The sequence below is a fragment of the Ovis canadensis genome, chromosome 13, assembly GCF_042477335.2.
Source record: "Ovis canadensis isolate MfBH-ARS-UI-01 breed Bighorn chromosome 13, ARS-UI_OviCan_v2, whole genome shotgun sequence".
Classification (NCBI taxonomy): domain Eukaryota; kingdom Metazoa; phylum Chordata; class Mammalia; order Artiodactyla; family Bovidae; genus Ovis; species Ovis canadensis.
The window spans coordinates 61,281,030-61,298,050 of record NC_091257.1 but is presented as its reverse complement, the minus strand read 5'-3'; the positions used below and the strand labels follow the sequence as shown (position 1 = coordinate 61,298,050).

The 17,021-nt window shown below is 47.8% G+C and overlaps 1 protein-coding gene across 1 annotated transcript; it reads left to right on the top strand.

The window, feature by feature from the left end:
- The first annotated feature begins 594 nt into the window (after window positions 1–594).
- On the top strand, window positions 595–16,369 carry GTPBP4 (GTP binding protein 4). Its single transcript, XM_069546562.1, has 17 exons — window positions 595–734; window positions 1,588–1,758; window positions 3,021–3,124; window positions 3,205–3,341; window positions 4,419–4,519; window positions 4,722–4,814; window positions 5,367–5,558; window positions 5,633–5,698; window positions 6,607–6,696; window positions 7,124–7,234; window positions 10,149–10,226; window positions 10,477–10,528; window positions 10,942–11,042; window positions 12,334–12,531; window positions 13,416–13,481; window positions 14,591–14,734; window positions 15,603–16,369. The coding sequence occupies exons 1-17, from the start codon at window positions 597–599 to the stop codon at window positions 15,753–15,755; spliced, it is 1,995 nt and encodes a 664-aa protein (XP_069402663.1). The 5' UTR covers window positions 595–596; the 3' UTR covers window positions 15,756–16,369.
- The last annotated feature ends 652 nt before the right edge of the window (window positions 16,370–17,021 follow it).

The following is a 17,021-nucleotide window of genomic DNA, read 5'->3' as shown; positions in this document are numbered from 1 at the left end:
AATAAGATTCAGCAGGGGACTTCCCTGGGGGTCCGGTGGTTAAGACTGAGCTTTCAGTGCAGGGGCGGATGTTCCATCCCTGGTGGGGAAGCTAAGATCCCACCCGCCTCACCGACCAAAAAATTTAAAAAAAGGAAGCGCGCTCACCGGGGGAGAAGCGATGTGAGCGCGCAAAGAGCAGACCCGCGCGCCCCCCACCTTCCTCTCACCCAGCCAGAGCCCGGGCCCACTCCCCCAGACCCCCCGATCTCCGGAGACCCCAGACTCCCCGAGACCCCTGGAGCCCTCCGAGCCCCTCTGACCCGCCCACCCTCACCCCCCAGGCTCCCAAAGGCCCCCCGGACCCCTGGCTCAGGTCAGCCAGGCCCTGGACCGGCTGGGCAGCACAGATGCCAGGGGAGGCCTCTCAAGACCCTCTCCTTTCCGCGGTGGGGACCGGACCTCAGCGCCGCCTTCCCGGCCCAGTCCTCCCGCCGCGCGCGCCCTCCGCCCTGGCCCTGCGACCCCTTCTCTGGCCCGGCGAGGGCGCTGTGTGACTCCGAGGCGGTGCGCGGGGAGCAGGGAGCGCCGGAACTGACGCACTGCCTACGCACCGCATGCGGAAGTCCCGTCCTTCTCGGCGGAAGTTATTCCCCGGCTCCTCGGCGGATGTCCGGACGGCTGTCCCCTCGTGGCGAATCGCCGGCATGGCGCACTACAACTTCAAGAAGATCACGGTGGTGCCGTCCGCCAAGGTAAGAGGCCCCAAGGGCCCTTCTGCCTCCGCTTTTTTTGGCTAGGTCGCGGGACGCTGGAGCTCCGGTCTGTAACGGTGGGCTGGAAGGGGTCGCCTTTCCCGCCAGGCCCCTTCTTAGATCACGTTCTCTCCAGATTTGGGCCCCCTGGTTTGGGGTCCTCCCAGAGAGTGGGGGTCCTTCCTCAGAGATTGGGGCCCTCGGGGGTTGGGTTCTGGGGGTCCTTCCTCAGAGATTAGGGCCCTCAGGGGGTTGGGATCTGCCCGGAGGAGGTGGGGAGAGTCAGGAAGCTCTATGAAGTAGGTGGGTCTGCGACGACTGGCGGCAGCGTGCCTCCCAGAGCCGGCGTTGTGCTTCCCAGAGCAGACAGCGTCGCACGCCGATATTCTTGGACGGCTTGCTCTGGACTTCATGCCGGAGTCTTTCATGTCCACTTTACCTTGGGAAATTGAAAACACCGGTTTTTTTTGTGTGCTGTCAAAACTGGAGATACACAAACCGAAATAGTAGAACTGTTTATCCTTAAAACATGCTTTTTTCCTGCTTTGTGCTTGATTTTTCTGGGTACTTACCTTTCAGATGGTTTTAGGTGTATGGAATTTACGATAATGTCAAGAGTGTGGGATAAAGTTTATTTCAGCAGGCATTTGCTGAGTGTTTTCATAAAGGCAAGGAACCATAAAGATGAACAGAGCTTTACACTGAAGATTTAAGTAGAATAAGTGTTCGTAGTTTAAAATAGAAAAAGTGTTTGTAGTTTAAAATACATTGTTGAACATTAGTCTTTTAAGGTGATTTCAAATAAGTGGGTGAAAGGAGACATTTTTGGTGTAACTGTCTTATTTTATTGCAGGACTTTATTGACCTGACATTATCGAAGACTCAGCGAAAGACTCCAACAGTTATCCACAAACATTATCAAATCCATCGCATTAGACATTTTTATATGAGGAAAGTCAAATTTACTCAGCAGAATTACCATGACAGACTCTCACAAATTCTGACAGATTTCCCCAAATTGGATGTAAGTGACTCTGCGGGAGGAAAGTGATTATGTAAATATGAACCTGCAGGCAAGGTTAAACCAGGTGTGTCTACTCAGTTGACTGATAGTGAAGGAAAGAGGAAATAATTGACTTGTCAAAGTTTACTCCGAAAGTTAGTAACAAAACTGGGAGCAGATCAGAGGTTTTTTGATTCCTTAGTATCTTGTTTCCCCAGTGAAACTCCGATCTCTGAAAGCCTTGGGCTTTCTCTGTAATCTCTAGGCTGTGGGGACAGTTGGGATTCTGAAAGTTGTGGACTGAATTCAGAACCCTAAGGTTCTGGTGGCCTATGCGTCCTCTCCTCCTTCTTTCCAAAGCTCCCTTTCCTGTGGCTTCAGATGGGGCCAGTGGCTTGAGGCCCAGCAGTGTGTGTTATCTTGCTGCTGTGGTTTATGGTCAGTGTGCTTTTCTTATGAGAGTCAGTCTCATGGGGCACTGCCTTCTTCATTGAGCCCCTGAAGTTAGGCCCTGCTGCACGGAGCCATCTGCCTGTGTGCTTAGCCGCAGGATGCAGGAGTGGACCCTTCCTGTGGAGCCCCTGAGTGGGACCACGTGGTTGCGAAGTTGCTGAGGTAATGATGGATGTGGGGTCTGCAATACAGCCTGAGAGCCTCAACTGCCCTGAGATAGTCCCTGAAGGTGGGTTAAGGCTGAGAGAAGAGATTGGTTCATGTGACAGAAATTGCTGGTGTAAAATTCTAGGACTTGATGTTAGTGCTTAGTGGCCACTGGCTGGATGAGGGTATAGTTTCTGGGGAAAGTGCAGGTACTTCAGAAAGTACATGAGGATGAAAAATGCAGTAAGGATGAGGTGACAGCACCAGGAAACGCCTGTACAAATAGAAGAGGAGCAAAGAGACGGAGGTTTTAAAACTTTCTTCTTAAGTTTTCGGCAATAACAGCACATTTACAGGTTGATGGGACTGGCTGGATGGGTGGGAAAGTATTTCTGGAGCTCTCTTTTCGAGGCCAAGTGGTGGGCTCTGGTGCCCAGATGGAGTTGGGCCTGGCCAGGCCTGCGCAGGGCAGGTGGACTTCACTTACCTGCTGACTCTATTTTTTTTCTGTGACTAAATAGTCACTGAGAGAGACCTGGGGAGAAGATTGAGGGGGGAGGGTGGGCAATGAGGAAGAGCAGAAGGTGTGATGTGTTTCCCTAGGAAGTTATGTTCAAGTGTTATCCACACACAGGAGGAGAAGCTGCCAGACCAAGGTGACCATTCTGTTGTTCTTGTTACAGGATATTCATCCATTTTATGCAGATTTGATGAACATTCTCTATGACAAGGATCATTACAAGTTGGCTCTAGGACAAATAAACATTGCCAAAAATTTAGTGGACAAGTAAGGGATTTTCTTACTGTAGTATTTTTGAAGTTACTGTCTAAGGAGAGCATAATCTTACACGTTTTTCTGTTTTTCAGCGTTGCTAAAGATTATGTGCGGCTCATGAAATATGGTGATTCTCTGTACCGCTGCAAGCAACTGAAACGCGCTGCTCTCGGGCGGATGTGTACTATTATCAAAAGACAGAAGCAGAGTTTGGAATATTTGGAACAAGGTACTGGTTATGCATCAGCAACTAACTACTTGTTAGTGCATTCTGTTAAAGTACTTGATTATTGTAGAGAGTTATTTTTATAATGTTTATTTTTGTTTTGTTGTAGAGATCAAAGGAACAAATTATTTTTCCCAGTCTAGCCTGTAAGAAAGTCTAACAGATTAGATGTGATTGAAAAAGCAGCTAGAACTTAATTAATACTTACATGTTAGAGCTGCTGTCTATGGGGTCGCAGAGTCGGACACGACTGAAGCGACTTAGCAGCAGCAGCAGCAGCACTATTAAAAACATTTGTATCTTTCAAATTTAATAGGCAAGGCATATACATTATAAATGGTGGGGAGATACCAAAATATCTAAAAATAAAGTGACCCGTAGTTTTACCTGTTACTGATATTTTAGTGTAAAACATATTAGCATCAAACTGCTACTCCAGTTTTGTTACCTGGTAGTTTTATTCAGTAGGCGATTTCTGAATTAATGTAGAACAATTTTTACAGAAACAACTTTGTGCTGTTTTGTATGCGTATATATTTTTACATTTCAGTTATTTTTAACTGATTTGATTTTGATCCCCTCCCCCAGCATCTTGCATGTAATTTGCAACAAGATCATAACTCTGAGCTGCTTTGACAGTGCTTCCAGTCATCGGTTACGTCTTTAGGTGGCCTGCCCAGTGGTGCTGCTGCAGCAGTCGAGGTCCCGAGGGTTGCTCGTTAAGAAAGGAGCCCTGTAGGCCAGGAGGTGCTAGAGCACACGCTCGCTCGAATTGCCCTTTCAGACTCTACTCTCTTGCTCAGTCCTCTGGGTTGTGTGGTCTGGGCCCCACCTCAGTCTGCTGGGTGGGAACCCATGCTGTTTGGACCTGGGAGGAGGGTTCTGGGTTCAGCCTGGATGCCCCTGCAGCTGGTCCCTCCTCCATTCATTCATGTTTTCTCGTCACGTGTGTGATCATTGTTGGAGTGTGGTAACATGGCCACAGGCCTGGAGTGTACAGCTAAGTTGAGCAGACCGTCAGCTTTGAGTTGCTTAAGCTTTTTCATTACGTTAAGCACATTTACCTTCGCCTTCTCACAGTGCGTCAGCATCTGTCCCGTCTGCCCACCATTGACCCGAACACGAGGACCTTGCTTCTATGTGGGTACCCCAACGTTGGCAAGTCCAGCTTCATCAACAAGGTTGGTGCTGCCCCGGCGTTGACCGAGGACCTGCTTGTGTAGGCTGAGGGGGCCGCGCGGTCGTTGCTGGCTCCTGTCTTAGCAGTCTAGTCACATGAGGTGTCATGGGGTCTCTTCTGACCCCCGACAGTCTTGATGCTGTGTGGCTGAGGCATGTTGGTTCTGGGAGGATGTGAAAGTCAGGACCTGTGGTTTGTTCTAGGTAACGAGAGCGGATGTGGACGTCCAGCCCTATGCCTTCACCACCAAGTCTCTGTTTGTGGGGCACATGGATTACAAGTACCTGCGCTGGCAGGTGAGCGCTGGCCTGGCTCATTCCTGGCGTCCGGCTCTGGGCTTCCCACCGATGAGGGTCTGCCCATGTCCTGGGAGCTTGGGGAGCAGGTCCCGGGTTGCCAGGAGCACCCCCCACCCCCTATGGACAGGTTCCAGGGCAGCATGGGGGCCTCTCTCCATCCTCAGGTGAACTTGGGACACAGCAGCTCCCGGTGTGGCATCTGTGCTTTGCTTACGGCAGGACTTCTGATTGATGCATCTTCAGAAACCCAGAATGGGTGGCGAAGCCTCTGTCCACAGTTGAATGTGATATTATAAACAGTGGTGTTGTTCTGAGCACTTGGGGGCGTGCTTTTTAATCCAGGGCTCATAGAAAGAGCAGTCCTCTTTCCATCCAGCCCTCAGCATCGCTCGTGAGCTTGTTCCTCAGTGAGGGCCCCTCCCCTGGTCTTCACTTGTCCTTTCCCACTGCTTTGTTCCTTCATCGTGGTCAGTGGGGAGCTCCATCAGGGCTGGTCTAGGTCTGTGGGCACCCTTGGCCTGTGTGCTGGGCTGACTTGTCTGCCCACAGGTGGTGGACACCCCTGGGATCCTGGACCACCCTCTGGAGGACCGCAACACCATCGAGATGCAGGCCATCACGGCTCTGGCCCACCTGCGAGCCGCGGTGCTGTACGTGATGGATCTGTCAGAGCAGTGCGGCCATGGGCTCGCGGAGCAGCTGGAACTCTTCCGGAACCTCAGGCCACTCTTTGTCAACAAGGTGGGTGTGGGCCTGTGTGGTCTCGTGAGTAAGGGTGAAGGTGATGATTTCATTAGTTTTCTTCCTCGCTGCAGCCCCTTATCGTCGTAGCAAACAAATGTGATGTGAAGAGGATCTCTGAGCTTTCTGAGGACAATCAGGTAAGTCACCTCGATGTTTTCAAAATTTCCTGCTGATTCTGAACCTAGTCTCCCACAGCCAGAGTTGAGAAGGAATGTTAGTGATGCTAGTTCACAGGGTAAACTGTTTTATGGTTGAGATTATGTCCTTAGTGACTGAGTCGCTGTAACCTCACGGATGCCCATCAGTGGCAGAGAGACCATGAGGTTTTCTGTGGCCTCTCTCAGAGGTCGTGGGGCTGGCAGTGCCTGTGGTCAGAGCGGCAGCCCCAGGAGCTGCTTGTTGGGAAGGGCTGTCTCTCAGGTGGGCACCTGGGCAGGTGGCATGGGTGCAGGTGGCCATGCTGGTCATGCTGTGATTGGTGTTTCCAGGGAGTAGGGGCCTAGGAGGGAAGCAGTGCTCCATCCTGAGCAGCCTGAAGTCCTGAGCTGGGCACTTGTTTCTGAACTGGGGGCATGTGGTCAGGCCGGCAGCGAGGTGTCAGGTAGCCTTGGTGGAGGCGCAGGTGGCGTCCCTCTTAGGGTCTTAGTGGTTGTACCTGTTGCTGAGGTGTTTTCTTAGGAATTATCTTAGGCTGAGGAAGCCAGGTATTTATAAAGAACAACATTGAGAGCGTTGTGAAGATATATGTTGATTTTTGCCAAGGTTCTCTTCAGGAGGGTCGGCCTCACAGAATGTTCCTGAGTGCCTCAGGTTTGCTTGCTGCACTCTGGTTTGATTCTCCCCATAATGTGCCTTGTCTTAATCACAGCAGGATTTAGGGACAAATAAATAACAGTTTTGAGGAGATGTTCTTCAGAAGAATTAGAAATCACAGAGGTGTTTGTTGTGATTAGCATATGTAGCACCTGTTTGAGGAGGACGGTTTGTGGATGGGAACTGAGAGTAAATGCCGCAGCTCATGTTTACTCATCCATTGTGTTCCCAGAAAATATTTCTAGACCTGCAGGCAGAAGGCTTTCCTGTGGTGGAGACCAGCACACTGACGGAGGAAGGGGTTATCAGAGTGAAGACAGAGGTCAGTGCTCCCCGTAAGCAGGCCTGTCCCGAGCGCCAGCAGCCCCGCTGAGAGATGCATCTGGGTTCCCTGCTCCCTCTGCACCCCCTTCTCCTGCCCTGTGAGTGTTGGGAGTGGGGGTCACACTCCCACCATGGGTCATCTGCACCGGTCCTGCCCCCTTGGTTCCTGCATTGGGCTAGGCTTGTCCTGACCCAGGAATGGAGACAGCACCCGCTCCCCACTCTAGGAGCACACGGTCTGCCCTGGGCAACTTCCTGAACTTGGGGGTCCTAGTACCCAGCCCGCAGAGGCTGCTCCGAGAGTGAGCCCGGCAGGTTCCAGCCTTGGGCCCATCTGGCGTGGGGCTCTGGCTCCTGGGCCCTTTCAGATGTGATGGGACACTGGATGCCCCGTGACCTAGCACCTTATGTTCTCACCCTCCTAGGCTTGTGACAGGCTTTTGGCTCATCGTGTTGAAACCAAAATGAAGGGAAATAAAGTGAATGAGGTGCTGAACAGATTGCACTTGGCTGTTCCCAGCAGGAGAGATGACAAGGTGAGACCTCCTACAGAGGCCCTGGAGGCAGCGCTTGTGGGGCTGGTGGGGTTTCCTGGGTGCGCTTAGATCAAGGTCACGCCGTGTGTGTGTCGAAATTGGAAAGATGAAAGGAAAGGAGGAGCCAGGTTAAACTGCTGCTCCCTCCACCAGAGGCTGCCTCCTGCAGCTTGTCTCGTTTATCTTTCCAGAAACATTCTGGCATATCAGCTTTTCTCAAATTTTAAATAGGGTGGGATGTACAGGTCTCTTTTTTAAATTGCAAGTGTATCTGTAGAATGAAATTTAAGGCATGTATCAAAAATGTCATTGTTCTCAAAAGTGCACTGGAAGTTTATGCTCCTGACGGTTTGAGAATGCACACTTCCTGTTCTGTCATTATGATGGACCACTGATGATTCTGTTGTCGTGGTGTGTTTTCTTTTTGTCTGCGTTGCACAGCTTTTGGGATTTCAGTCCCCTGACCAGGGTTTGAACCCGGAACCTGGCAATGAAGGGCGGGAATCCTAGCCACTAGGCTGCCAGGGAATTTTCACATGTTTGTTGTTGTTGTTGTTAATTATTTTGATGTTTCTCATGTATTCTATCCATTCAGCACTAATTTTTGGTGACCAGTCTAGGAACTAACAATAGGTAAAGATCATTGCCAGTGATGTTTGTTACTGTAAAACTGTTCACAGAAAGTTGTGCCAGTTTTCAATTTCTTTTCAGTACCACACATTTTTTTTCTCCAAAATAAAGTGAAAATTATAAGAAGTGATGTTTCTACATTGTGGTTTTAGGCAGTCGCACTCACTGATTATTCAACTTGATTGTTTCCAGTTACTGAACATTGTGAGGAACTGGGTATTTCATGGTGATTAACATGCCGACTGACTTCTTCACTTCTGTAGGTTGGTTATCTCTTGCTGATTTCTAGTTGTTACATTAGGGGAGTCAGACTCCTGTGTGCTCTATGTATGTGTGCTCAGTCACTTTAGGCGTGTATGACTCTTCAGGAGCCCAGGGACTAGCCTGCCAGGCTCCTCTGTCTGTGGGGTTCTCCAGGTAAGAATACATGTGTTGCCATGCCCTCCTCTGCCGGGGTCCAGCCCCGGTGGATCCAGGGTGATTCGAAGGTGGGGACGGAGTCGGCGTCTTTGGAAAAATACATATTTAATCACAGATAGAGAGAGATTAGAAACGGATAGTGTAGTAGGAAGATTAGTGGAGAAAAAGAGGCTGAATAACTTGGATTACGTGGAATAGTATCCATGCTCCAGATGGGAATTCAGCCAGAAAAACGGGAGCAAGAAAGAAGCGACATGGGGGAATCAGTCTTTCCGGAAACTGATCCGATTTCTTTATTTTTGGGTTTGCTTATATACCTTTTGTTACACGTAGGGATGAATACAGAGTCGTGCGGGGGTCAGCAGTCCTGACCTTTAGCAAAATCAGGTGCTTCACATAAATGTATAAAAAAAAGGTCTTTAGGAATATTACATCATCTTCTGGCCGTGAGTGAGACCTGCTGACATTTTATGATCCTTTCTTTCTGATAACCAAAAAACTTATTTCTTCCAAGGGTGTTTTTTCTTAAACCAGGCACTACCCTCCAAATAAAGTTACATTCCTATACGGTGAGGGTGTAGTGAGTTACAATCAAGAAAGGAATTTATTTAACCCAAGGTTAACATGATTAGTCTTAAAGGTTAATACTTATTTCTCCTATATGCTTAAAGGTTAATACTTATTTCTTCCTATATGCTAGTTATATTCATTATAAGGGTAGGGAACATGGAGATTTAGCAGCAAACATCAGCCCAACAAATGAAAATCCTTTCATCAGTGCTCCTCTTAAGATCTATTTAGTCTTAAGATATGATAAAGCTACATTTTTACATAGCAAGGACACAGTGATATATAACAAAGCACAGTGATCTATTACGAAAGAGAAAATCCATTAACTCAAAAAGTCTAGTATTGCTAACATCAAAAACTACTATATTTCCCTTTGCTATATTCCAAATACATTGATTAATATATTCCCAAGTGCCTAAGGATATGGAGGCCTGGCAGCAATCATTGACTCAACAAGAAGAAAAAGTCCTATGCTAATTAAGACTCTCAAAATACTCCAAAACTCTCTGTGCTGTTTACAGTTGAGAGGTAGTAAACAGTCATGTGGCAGGAGTATGGATAATCCTGTCACACAAGCTAGTCTGTCAGCAGAGAGGTTTGACCTGAGACATCCTTGTCCCACCCAGAGCAGGGAATTAGCAACAATTATTGACACAACAAATGAAAAAACCCTTCACCAATATAATTCCTAACCAACTATACTAATAATTTCTAACTCCCCAAAATAATTTGCCTTTAGTAAGTCTAAAACATCTCATGCCTCTCAGGTTGGGAGGCTGTAAACAATCACATGTGGCCGGACAAACCTGTACAGGTGGGCTAGATAACCTTCAGAGGAGTGCATAAGCTGAAACACTCTTGTCACTCCCAAGAATTTTTATTGCCTTGGAGCTGCACGTTTACTCCTTCTCTGAGAGAAACGGTTATGGGGGAGAGCCCCCCGTAAAGTCAGAGGTGTAGGTGAGAGCATAAAACAGACTCTGGTTTTGGGGTTAGATGCTCGGGAACAGGGGGTTTCCTGAGGCTTGATCACGCCTTTGCGTATGCCAAGCCTCCTTCCTCATGACCTTTGCCATGGGCGGAATTCCTCACGCTGGCCCCCGGCACTCCTCCAGGGGATTATGCTGACCCAGAGGTCCAACCCACGTCTCTTAAATCTCCTGGATTGCAGGAGGGTTCTTTACTACGAGCGCCACCTGGGAAGCTCTGTACGTTCTGTAGACATTTTTTTTCTTTTCGTGTTTTGATTCAGCAAGCATTTCACATGGGTATTTCCAATCATGTTTTTTCACAGGAGAGGCCCCCATTCATCCCTGAAGGTGTGGTGGCACGTAGGAAGAGGATGGAGCTCGGGGAGCCGAAGAGGAGGCAGGTAGGTGAGGGAGCCCCAGGCCTGTGCTGGAGTGGGGACGAGGGCACCTAGGAGCATATTCCCCAGGGCTGGGACCCTCACTGGGGTGGGGGGACAGGGCTGCCAGCGGGGGAGGCAGATTTCCCACTGGAAGTCGGTGCTGAGCTTCAGGTGGCAAAAGGTCGGAGAGGGGTAATGCCATGGGTCTGGGTGTCTGTTCTGGCCCTGGGGGTCGGAAGTGCTGATGAAAACTGTTGCGTTTTCGTTGCAGGAACGGGACCTGGAACTGGAGATGGGAGATGATTATATTCTGGATCTTCAAAGTAAGGACTCAAGTGTGGTAGTTTAAGATGCTAGGTGTGGGAAAAGTATGAGAGTACCTTAGTGGGTACAAGTTGTCCAGCATTTTGTTAGTTTAATTTCTTGAAGGTGAAAGGTTGCCAGGATGCTGAGATTTTTTCCTTCCGAAGTAGGTTTCTCTTGTTTTTGGTGAGGGATTATTTTTGTACCTTTCCTAGCGTATAATGCTGGGCCAGGCTGATACCATCGATAGTCTCTTGTCCATGCCTTAGGACTCTTGGTTTTGGGGTACTGACGGGCCCTGGCACATTACCTTGTTTACCTGGCACTGAGCACAGATGCTCTACTGTCTTTGCAGATGTGGGACTTGGTTAAGTGGTGACTCTTTGGGCATCCAGTAGTTGAAGATTTTTGTTTTTTGTTTTTTGACCTGTAGAGTACTGGGATATAATGAATTCATCTGAGAAACATGACAAGATCCCTGAGATCTGGGAAGGCCATAACATAGCCGACTATATTGACCCTGACATCATGCAGGTTTGTTCCCTGGTGACACTGTATGACTTTTACTCCTCTTCAACTTGACCCAGGAGATATGAGCATAACTTCCCACTCCACTTTATCCTTGGCCCTTGTTCCTTATGTGCCCACCGAGAGCCTGGGCTTTGCCACCTGGGCCCCCGTGTTCAGCCCTGTGTCCCTCCACCTGAGGCTGGTGCGTGCTCTTTCCTCCACCAGACCTCCCTCCCTGTCTTCCACTGCTGGGCTCAGGGTGCCTCCTTCATGAAGGACTCTCACGTGTGGACACCCTAGTCACCTGCCCCAGCAGAGGGTCCACTCATGGGGCAAGGTGACATCTTAGTGATGTTCTATTTCAAATGTATGGTACATTCTATATAGTATTATAGTTCATGCTCTCATCCATGGATGGACATAAGACTGTTCCATGCCACTTCTTTACCTTCTTTAGAAAGAATCACTCCCAACTCCCATCTTTTTTCCATCTTTTGGGTGTCATGGTTCATGTATTAGTATTGAGTGTTTTCAACATGTCTGGGCAGATTCCTAGGAGAATTGCTGGGTTATAAGGAAATTTTATGTCTGTCTTTTTGAGGAACTGCCAGTTCTCTGATGGTGTCCTTGATTTATAGCTCATGTCTTTGTCTCTCCAGTTGTGCCTCTTGCTCTGTCTCTCACTGTGTAGCCGTCTTCGTCTCTCCAGTTGTGCCTCTTGCTCTGTCTCTCACTGTGTAGCAGCCCGCTCCACAATCTGGGCTCTGATGGCCCATGATTGGCTTCACCTTGCCTGTCCCCTTCCAGTCTCCTGCCCTCCTTCTGCCTTATCACACCAGTAGTGAGGGGGGCACCTTTGACTTGGGCTCTTGTTGAGGTTTATTATACGTTTTTAAAGATACTATTAACCATACAGCTAATGAGCTTGTATTTGGAACAGCTTTGGGATGGATACACAAGCTGTCCTGGTCCAAGGCCAGTTTGGGTTGATATTTATGGTTCTAAGAACAGAGCTTTTGTGTACTGCTAGGAGAGAGGGGAACGTTTTACGTGTTTTAACCTTGGAGTTGGGAGTGATTCTTTCTAAAGAAGGTAAAGAAGTGGCATGAAACAGTCTGCTTCTGTTGGTGTAGTCTTCTTGCTCATCTCTGTGCCTGTTTGTGAGGAGATGAGCCTTGCCGAGGCCACGTGAGCCTGAACCTGGGCATTTGTATCACCTCAAAAAGTTTAGGAGAAACTTGGTTTTTATAAAGGTTGTTATACTTATGTATGAGTTTTCCATTGTTGATTTAATTATGACTCTAAAAAAAAAAAGAAATTGGAAGAGTTAGAAAAAGAAGAAGAACTAAGAACAGCTGCTGGAGAGTATGACAGTGAATCTGAAAGTGAAGATGAAGAAATGGCGGAGATTCGACAGCTGGCAAAACAGATTAGGGAAAAAAAGAAGCTGAAGATTCTACAGTCCAGAGAGAAGGACACACAGGGGCCCAGGATGCCTCGGACGGCCAAGAAGGCAAGTGTTGTGCTTAAGAGTCAGTGGTTCTTTGTGTGTGCGCGTCTGTATGGCCCTGCCCTTTGGTTGGTGTTAGTTGACTTTTGAGGTTGGCTGAGTGTTGACCTATACTGAGTGTTCCACCCTTTCTTAGTGACTTTCACTTTTGGATTCAACTACTTTGTAGCTGTACAAATGAAGATCGTGAGTTATAGGTAAATTTGTGGAGGTAAATTCATCAGTTAACACATCTTATTCTTTAATTCTTTATTGGTCAGGACTTAACCTTTTACTTTCTTCAGAAACTTAATGCAGTCTAACTCAGAGCCAAAGTGGTTTATCTGAGCCCTGTGACTCGTTAGGATGGGGAGGTTCACGCTGAGGCACAAGTGGGTTGGATGGAGCCAGGGTCCTCTGGTCCTCAGGTCTGTCTCCCTGGGCCTTCGCTTTTGTCTGGAGTCACCGTGCCCAGGGAAGGAGGATGGTGTGGCGGGTGGTTGAGTGAGCTGGGTCAGGCTGTCTCCATGGAGTGCACGTGTGTGTTTGACATGCGGCTTCTGTGTGGTGGCGGATGACGTGGACAGCTGTGGCATTGTTATGTCCCCCCACCGTGGGGGAGGAGCTGTTGGCCTCTTGGGTCTGCATGTGGGAACCCCTGGGGAGCTGAGTTGGAATCTGGGGGCCACGCATATGTTGTCCTGTGTGTAATATGTAATCACCCAGAAAATGTTAATTTTTATGTTATTTAATGAGTTGTCCAAAAACATGCATATGAGCCCAAGTAAAAGATAGTTTCTAAAATACGTGTATCTTGGATCATTGTTCTGTACATTTTTCCTTGAGGTTTTTTTTTTTTAAGGTTTCATCAAACTAACTGTTTAAAACAATATCGTTTCCCCTTTCAGGTTCAGCGGAAGGTCTTGGAGGATGAGATGCGCAGTCTTGGTGTTGACATGGACGACAAAGACAACGTGAGTGCAACGGCCGGGGTCGGGGTGGGGGTGGGGCATAGTCCTGGGAACCAGGGCAGGAACAGGTTACGGAGGAGTTGGTGCTTCTGGCTGGGGTTTGTGTTGAGAATTACGTTGTTTTGCAAAGTTCTTATTCTTTAGCTGTGACTTTGATTTTGGTGACCAGTGTCTTCACATCGAGCTTTAATTAGCTTCAGTTTAGACAAAATAAATGGGAGGTGGTGCTGAGTGCCTTGGTGTGAGAGGAACATAGGCTGGTAAATTGTTCAGACCCCAGAGGTTAGACGGCATTTTGCATACCTTTTTTAGTGTTCCAGTTTTTCTTGATGAATTGAGCCAGAGTAGACATCATTGTGTAAAAGAACATCTTGATGTTCTGGATTATTTCTCAAAGCAGTTTCTCAGAAGTGGAATTACCGAAACAAGGAAAACCATTGTGTTAGACTAATCGGATTTTGATGAGCCATGCGTGCTGTTCACATTATGTCTCTTGACTAATGATTATCGGATGCTGGGCTCTTGGCCTGCCTTCCTCTCACATTGCTGTGCAGTCTTACTGCCAGATAGTAACCTGAGGGACACCTTGAGCAGGGGCCTGAAGAACTTGTCCTCAGCCCCCGGGTCTTGCTCAACTTCCTGGCTGAGCTTGTAGAAGTGGGGTGAGGAGGAGGGCCACTCTTGACATAAATCGTGCTGCTTAGGAGATTGAACAGGCAGCTCTGAGTAGCACACAACAGCCGTGTGAGTGAAAATGAATATTTGACCAATAATGGGGACTCTGTGTACTTTATTTTTTTTATTTTTTTTTAAGATTTGTTTGTTTATTTTGACCACACTGTGCTGCATTTGGAATCTTAGTTCTATGACCAGGGACTGAACCTGCATCCCCTATGGGGGAAGGGAGGACTTTTCTCCACTGGCCCACCAGGGCAGGCCCTGACTATATGTGTTTTAAATGTATTTAGCTTGTTTGATGACGGTTCTACGAGCCCTTCATGTGCCTTCTCCCCCCACTGGATAATTTCATGTTTGTCACTAAGGCCGGGACCCGCAGTGCCAGGACCCCAAGGCGCTGGGACTCCGAGGCACTGAAGCCTACTCTGTTTCAGGCCCATTACGCAGTCCAGGCCAGAAGGTCTCGGAGCATCACCAGGAAGAGGAAGCGGGAAGACTCTGTCCTGCCCGCCTCTGTGACCCGCAGTCACAGCTGTTCTCGGCCTCCACGTGATGTCTCTGGTCTCCGGGATGTCAAGGTTAGTCCCTGTAACGAGTAGCTAATGAAACAGTAGCCTCTACAGTTGACCCCTCAGGGGGTCGGGGCAAACATTTGGAGCTGCAGAGATTGTTGGTTGGGTGGTGGAGTGCGCTTTTCTGAGTGCTGCACCCCAAGGGTTGGGCTTGGCCCCTGCACAGCCGGGTGTCCATGGGCCTTTTCTTCATGTGTGTGTGTTCCTTCTCAGGGCAGACAGAGAAGGATATTGCAGTAGCCTTGCAGCCTGAGCCTTGGTCCCAGCCACTCAGGGCTATGCTAGGAACAGTCCTGCTCAGATCCTGGACATGGGGCCCTCACCCACCACAGGAGAGAGCTGTTTGGGGCAGTCTTTTGGAAAAGACACTTTGGATGTGTACAGTCTCTCTTTTGTGGCAACTACTACTTTTTCTTTTTTTCTTTAAATACAAAAATGGTTAGTTACAGCATTTCGAAAATTCATATAGATGAGAAAGTCTGTATGTAATTGACAAGCAGTGTGCTTTCAGGGAGCCATTTTGTCCAGTAATCTGGACTTAATACCAGCATTGCCACTTGTCAGTCAGGTACGAGTAGCTCCATGGCCGGATCTCTGTGCCCTCATCTGCTGAGAGGGAAGTAGAACAGAACAGAGTACCTCATCTTGCAGGTCTGAGAGTGTCTGGTCCTCACAGATACGAGACTAGTCTGGTACAGTTTCCATCCTGCAGGTTACTGTGGTGTGTCCACTGGAAAATGGTGTGAGTGACGCTCACCAGGGCTTCTCTTCACAGCACAGACCTGGACTGTTCACATTTAGTGTTAACGGGTAATGGAAATTCACTTGGAAATTTGGGTTTTCACAACTGATAGGTTTTTCTTTACCTTTATAGATGGTGAAGAAGGCCAAGATGATGATGAAGAATGCTCAGAAGAAGATGAATCGCTTGGGGAAGAAAGGGGAGGCAGACAGACATGTGTTTGACATGAAACCGAAGCACTTGCTCTCAGGAAAGAGGAAAGCTGGTAAAAAGGACAGGAGATAGTGTCCTTTGCCGCTAAAACACTTTGACCTGACTTTTTCCTGGTTTGGTTTCACAGAGCTGGGAGTCGTGATCTGTAAACTGAACAGAACAGTGAAGTAACTCAAGGACTTGATGCTTTGCTGAAAGCTTGGGGCTGGTGCATGGGGATGACCCAGAGAGATGTTATGGGGAGGGAGGTGGGAGGGGGAATTAAAGATTTTTAAATTATTAAAAAAAAATAAATGTAAGGGTTTGGGTAATTTTTGTCACTGTATTATATTACACATATTTTGGGTGGGGAGTGGTTTCTCATTTCTCAAGTTTTGGTTGTTTCAGACTTGCAGGACAGGAAAGATTTATTGATGTGACTGTGTTGCTTTTGATGAAGAAATCTTACTCTTGTGCAAGAGGGAACATTGGTTCAATGCACATGAAGAGTCCCTTTTTTGCAAACACACCTCTATTTGAGGGGGTGGACAGAAGTCTGTACTGGTGAAAGGTTACAGATATCAGCATGCCAGCACTAAAAGGACTAAGTCAGCTCCTAGTCCTTTTGTTCAGTGTACCGTTTGATTTACTTCAACTATTTTTATGCAAGATAAATTTCCAAAATAAATTTTATTTGGTTGGTTTTATTTTTGTTTCAGTTACAAACCACTGTCAGTGTGGGCAGATGAAAAGGGAAAAAAGCAAATGACAATTCTTTTTTGTTTCAAAGCAAAAAATACTTTTCTGTGGAATAGAATGTTGCCTAAGTTGCTGAAGCAATTAAATGTAGGCATCTGCTTCAGTGTCCACTGCGAAGACTGGTTTGAGTGGAAATCATCGTGAGGTTCATGCCCAGTAAAATGAAGGGATTTAGCATGTGAGAATATGACGTGCTTAAACAGCACTTTCAACCACAAAACTGCCATGGCCACTGCTTTGTGTGCAGTTTCCAAGTCCCCTCTGCTCACCGTTGATGTTTCTGAGTGCACCTTTGTGGGTCCTCCAGTGTTGAGAGGTGTTAATTCAGGGCTTTTCTACACACAGGTGTGTTTGAAAGTTGCATTTTAGGGATCCAAAGTAAAGTAAAAGTTTTGTTTGTGCTGGGAAAGGTTATGTTCAGAGAAACCTGTTGAATGATATCAGGTGGAACGACCAGGGACACCCAGGGTCCATCTCCTCTGGGATTATATTTTCAGTTCAGTTCAGTCCAGTTTCTCAGTTGTGTCCGACTCTTTGCGACCCCATGAACTGCAGCACACCAGGCCTCCATCACCAGCTCCTGGAGTTCACCCAAACCCA

What these genes read in the sequence shown, in the direction of transcription:
- GTPBP4 (XM_069546562.1), top strand. Translation starts at nt 597, where the DNA reads ATGCGGAAGTCCCGTCCTTCTCGGCGGAAGTTATTCCCCGGCTCCTCG. An exon ending in TTTGGAATATTTGGAACAAG is followed by an intron (nt 3,342 to 4,418) that starts GTACTGGTTATG and finishes GCCTTCTCACAG; the next exon opens with TGCGTCAGCATCTGTCCCGT. An exon ending in CTGGTCTCCGGGATGTCAAG is followed by an intron (nt 14,735 to 15,602) that starts GTTAGTCCCTGT and finishes TTACCTTTATAG; the next exon opens with ATGGTGAAGAAGGCCAAGAT.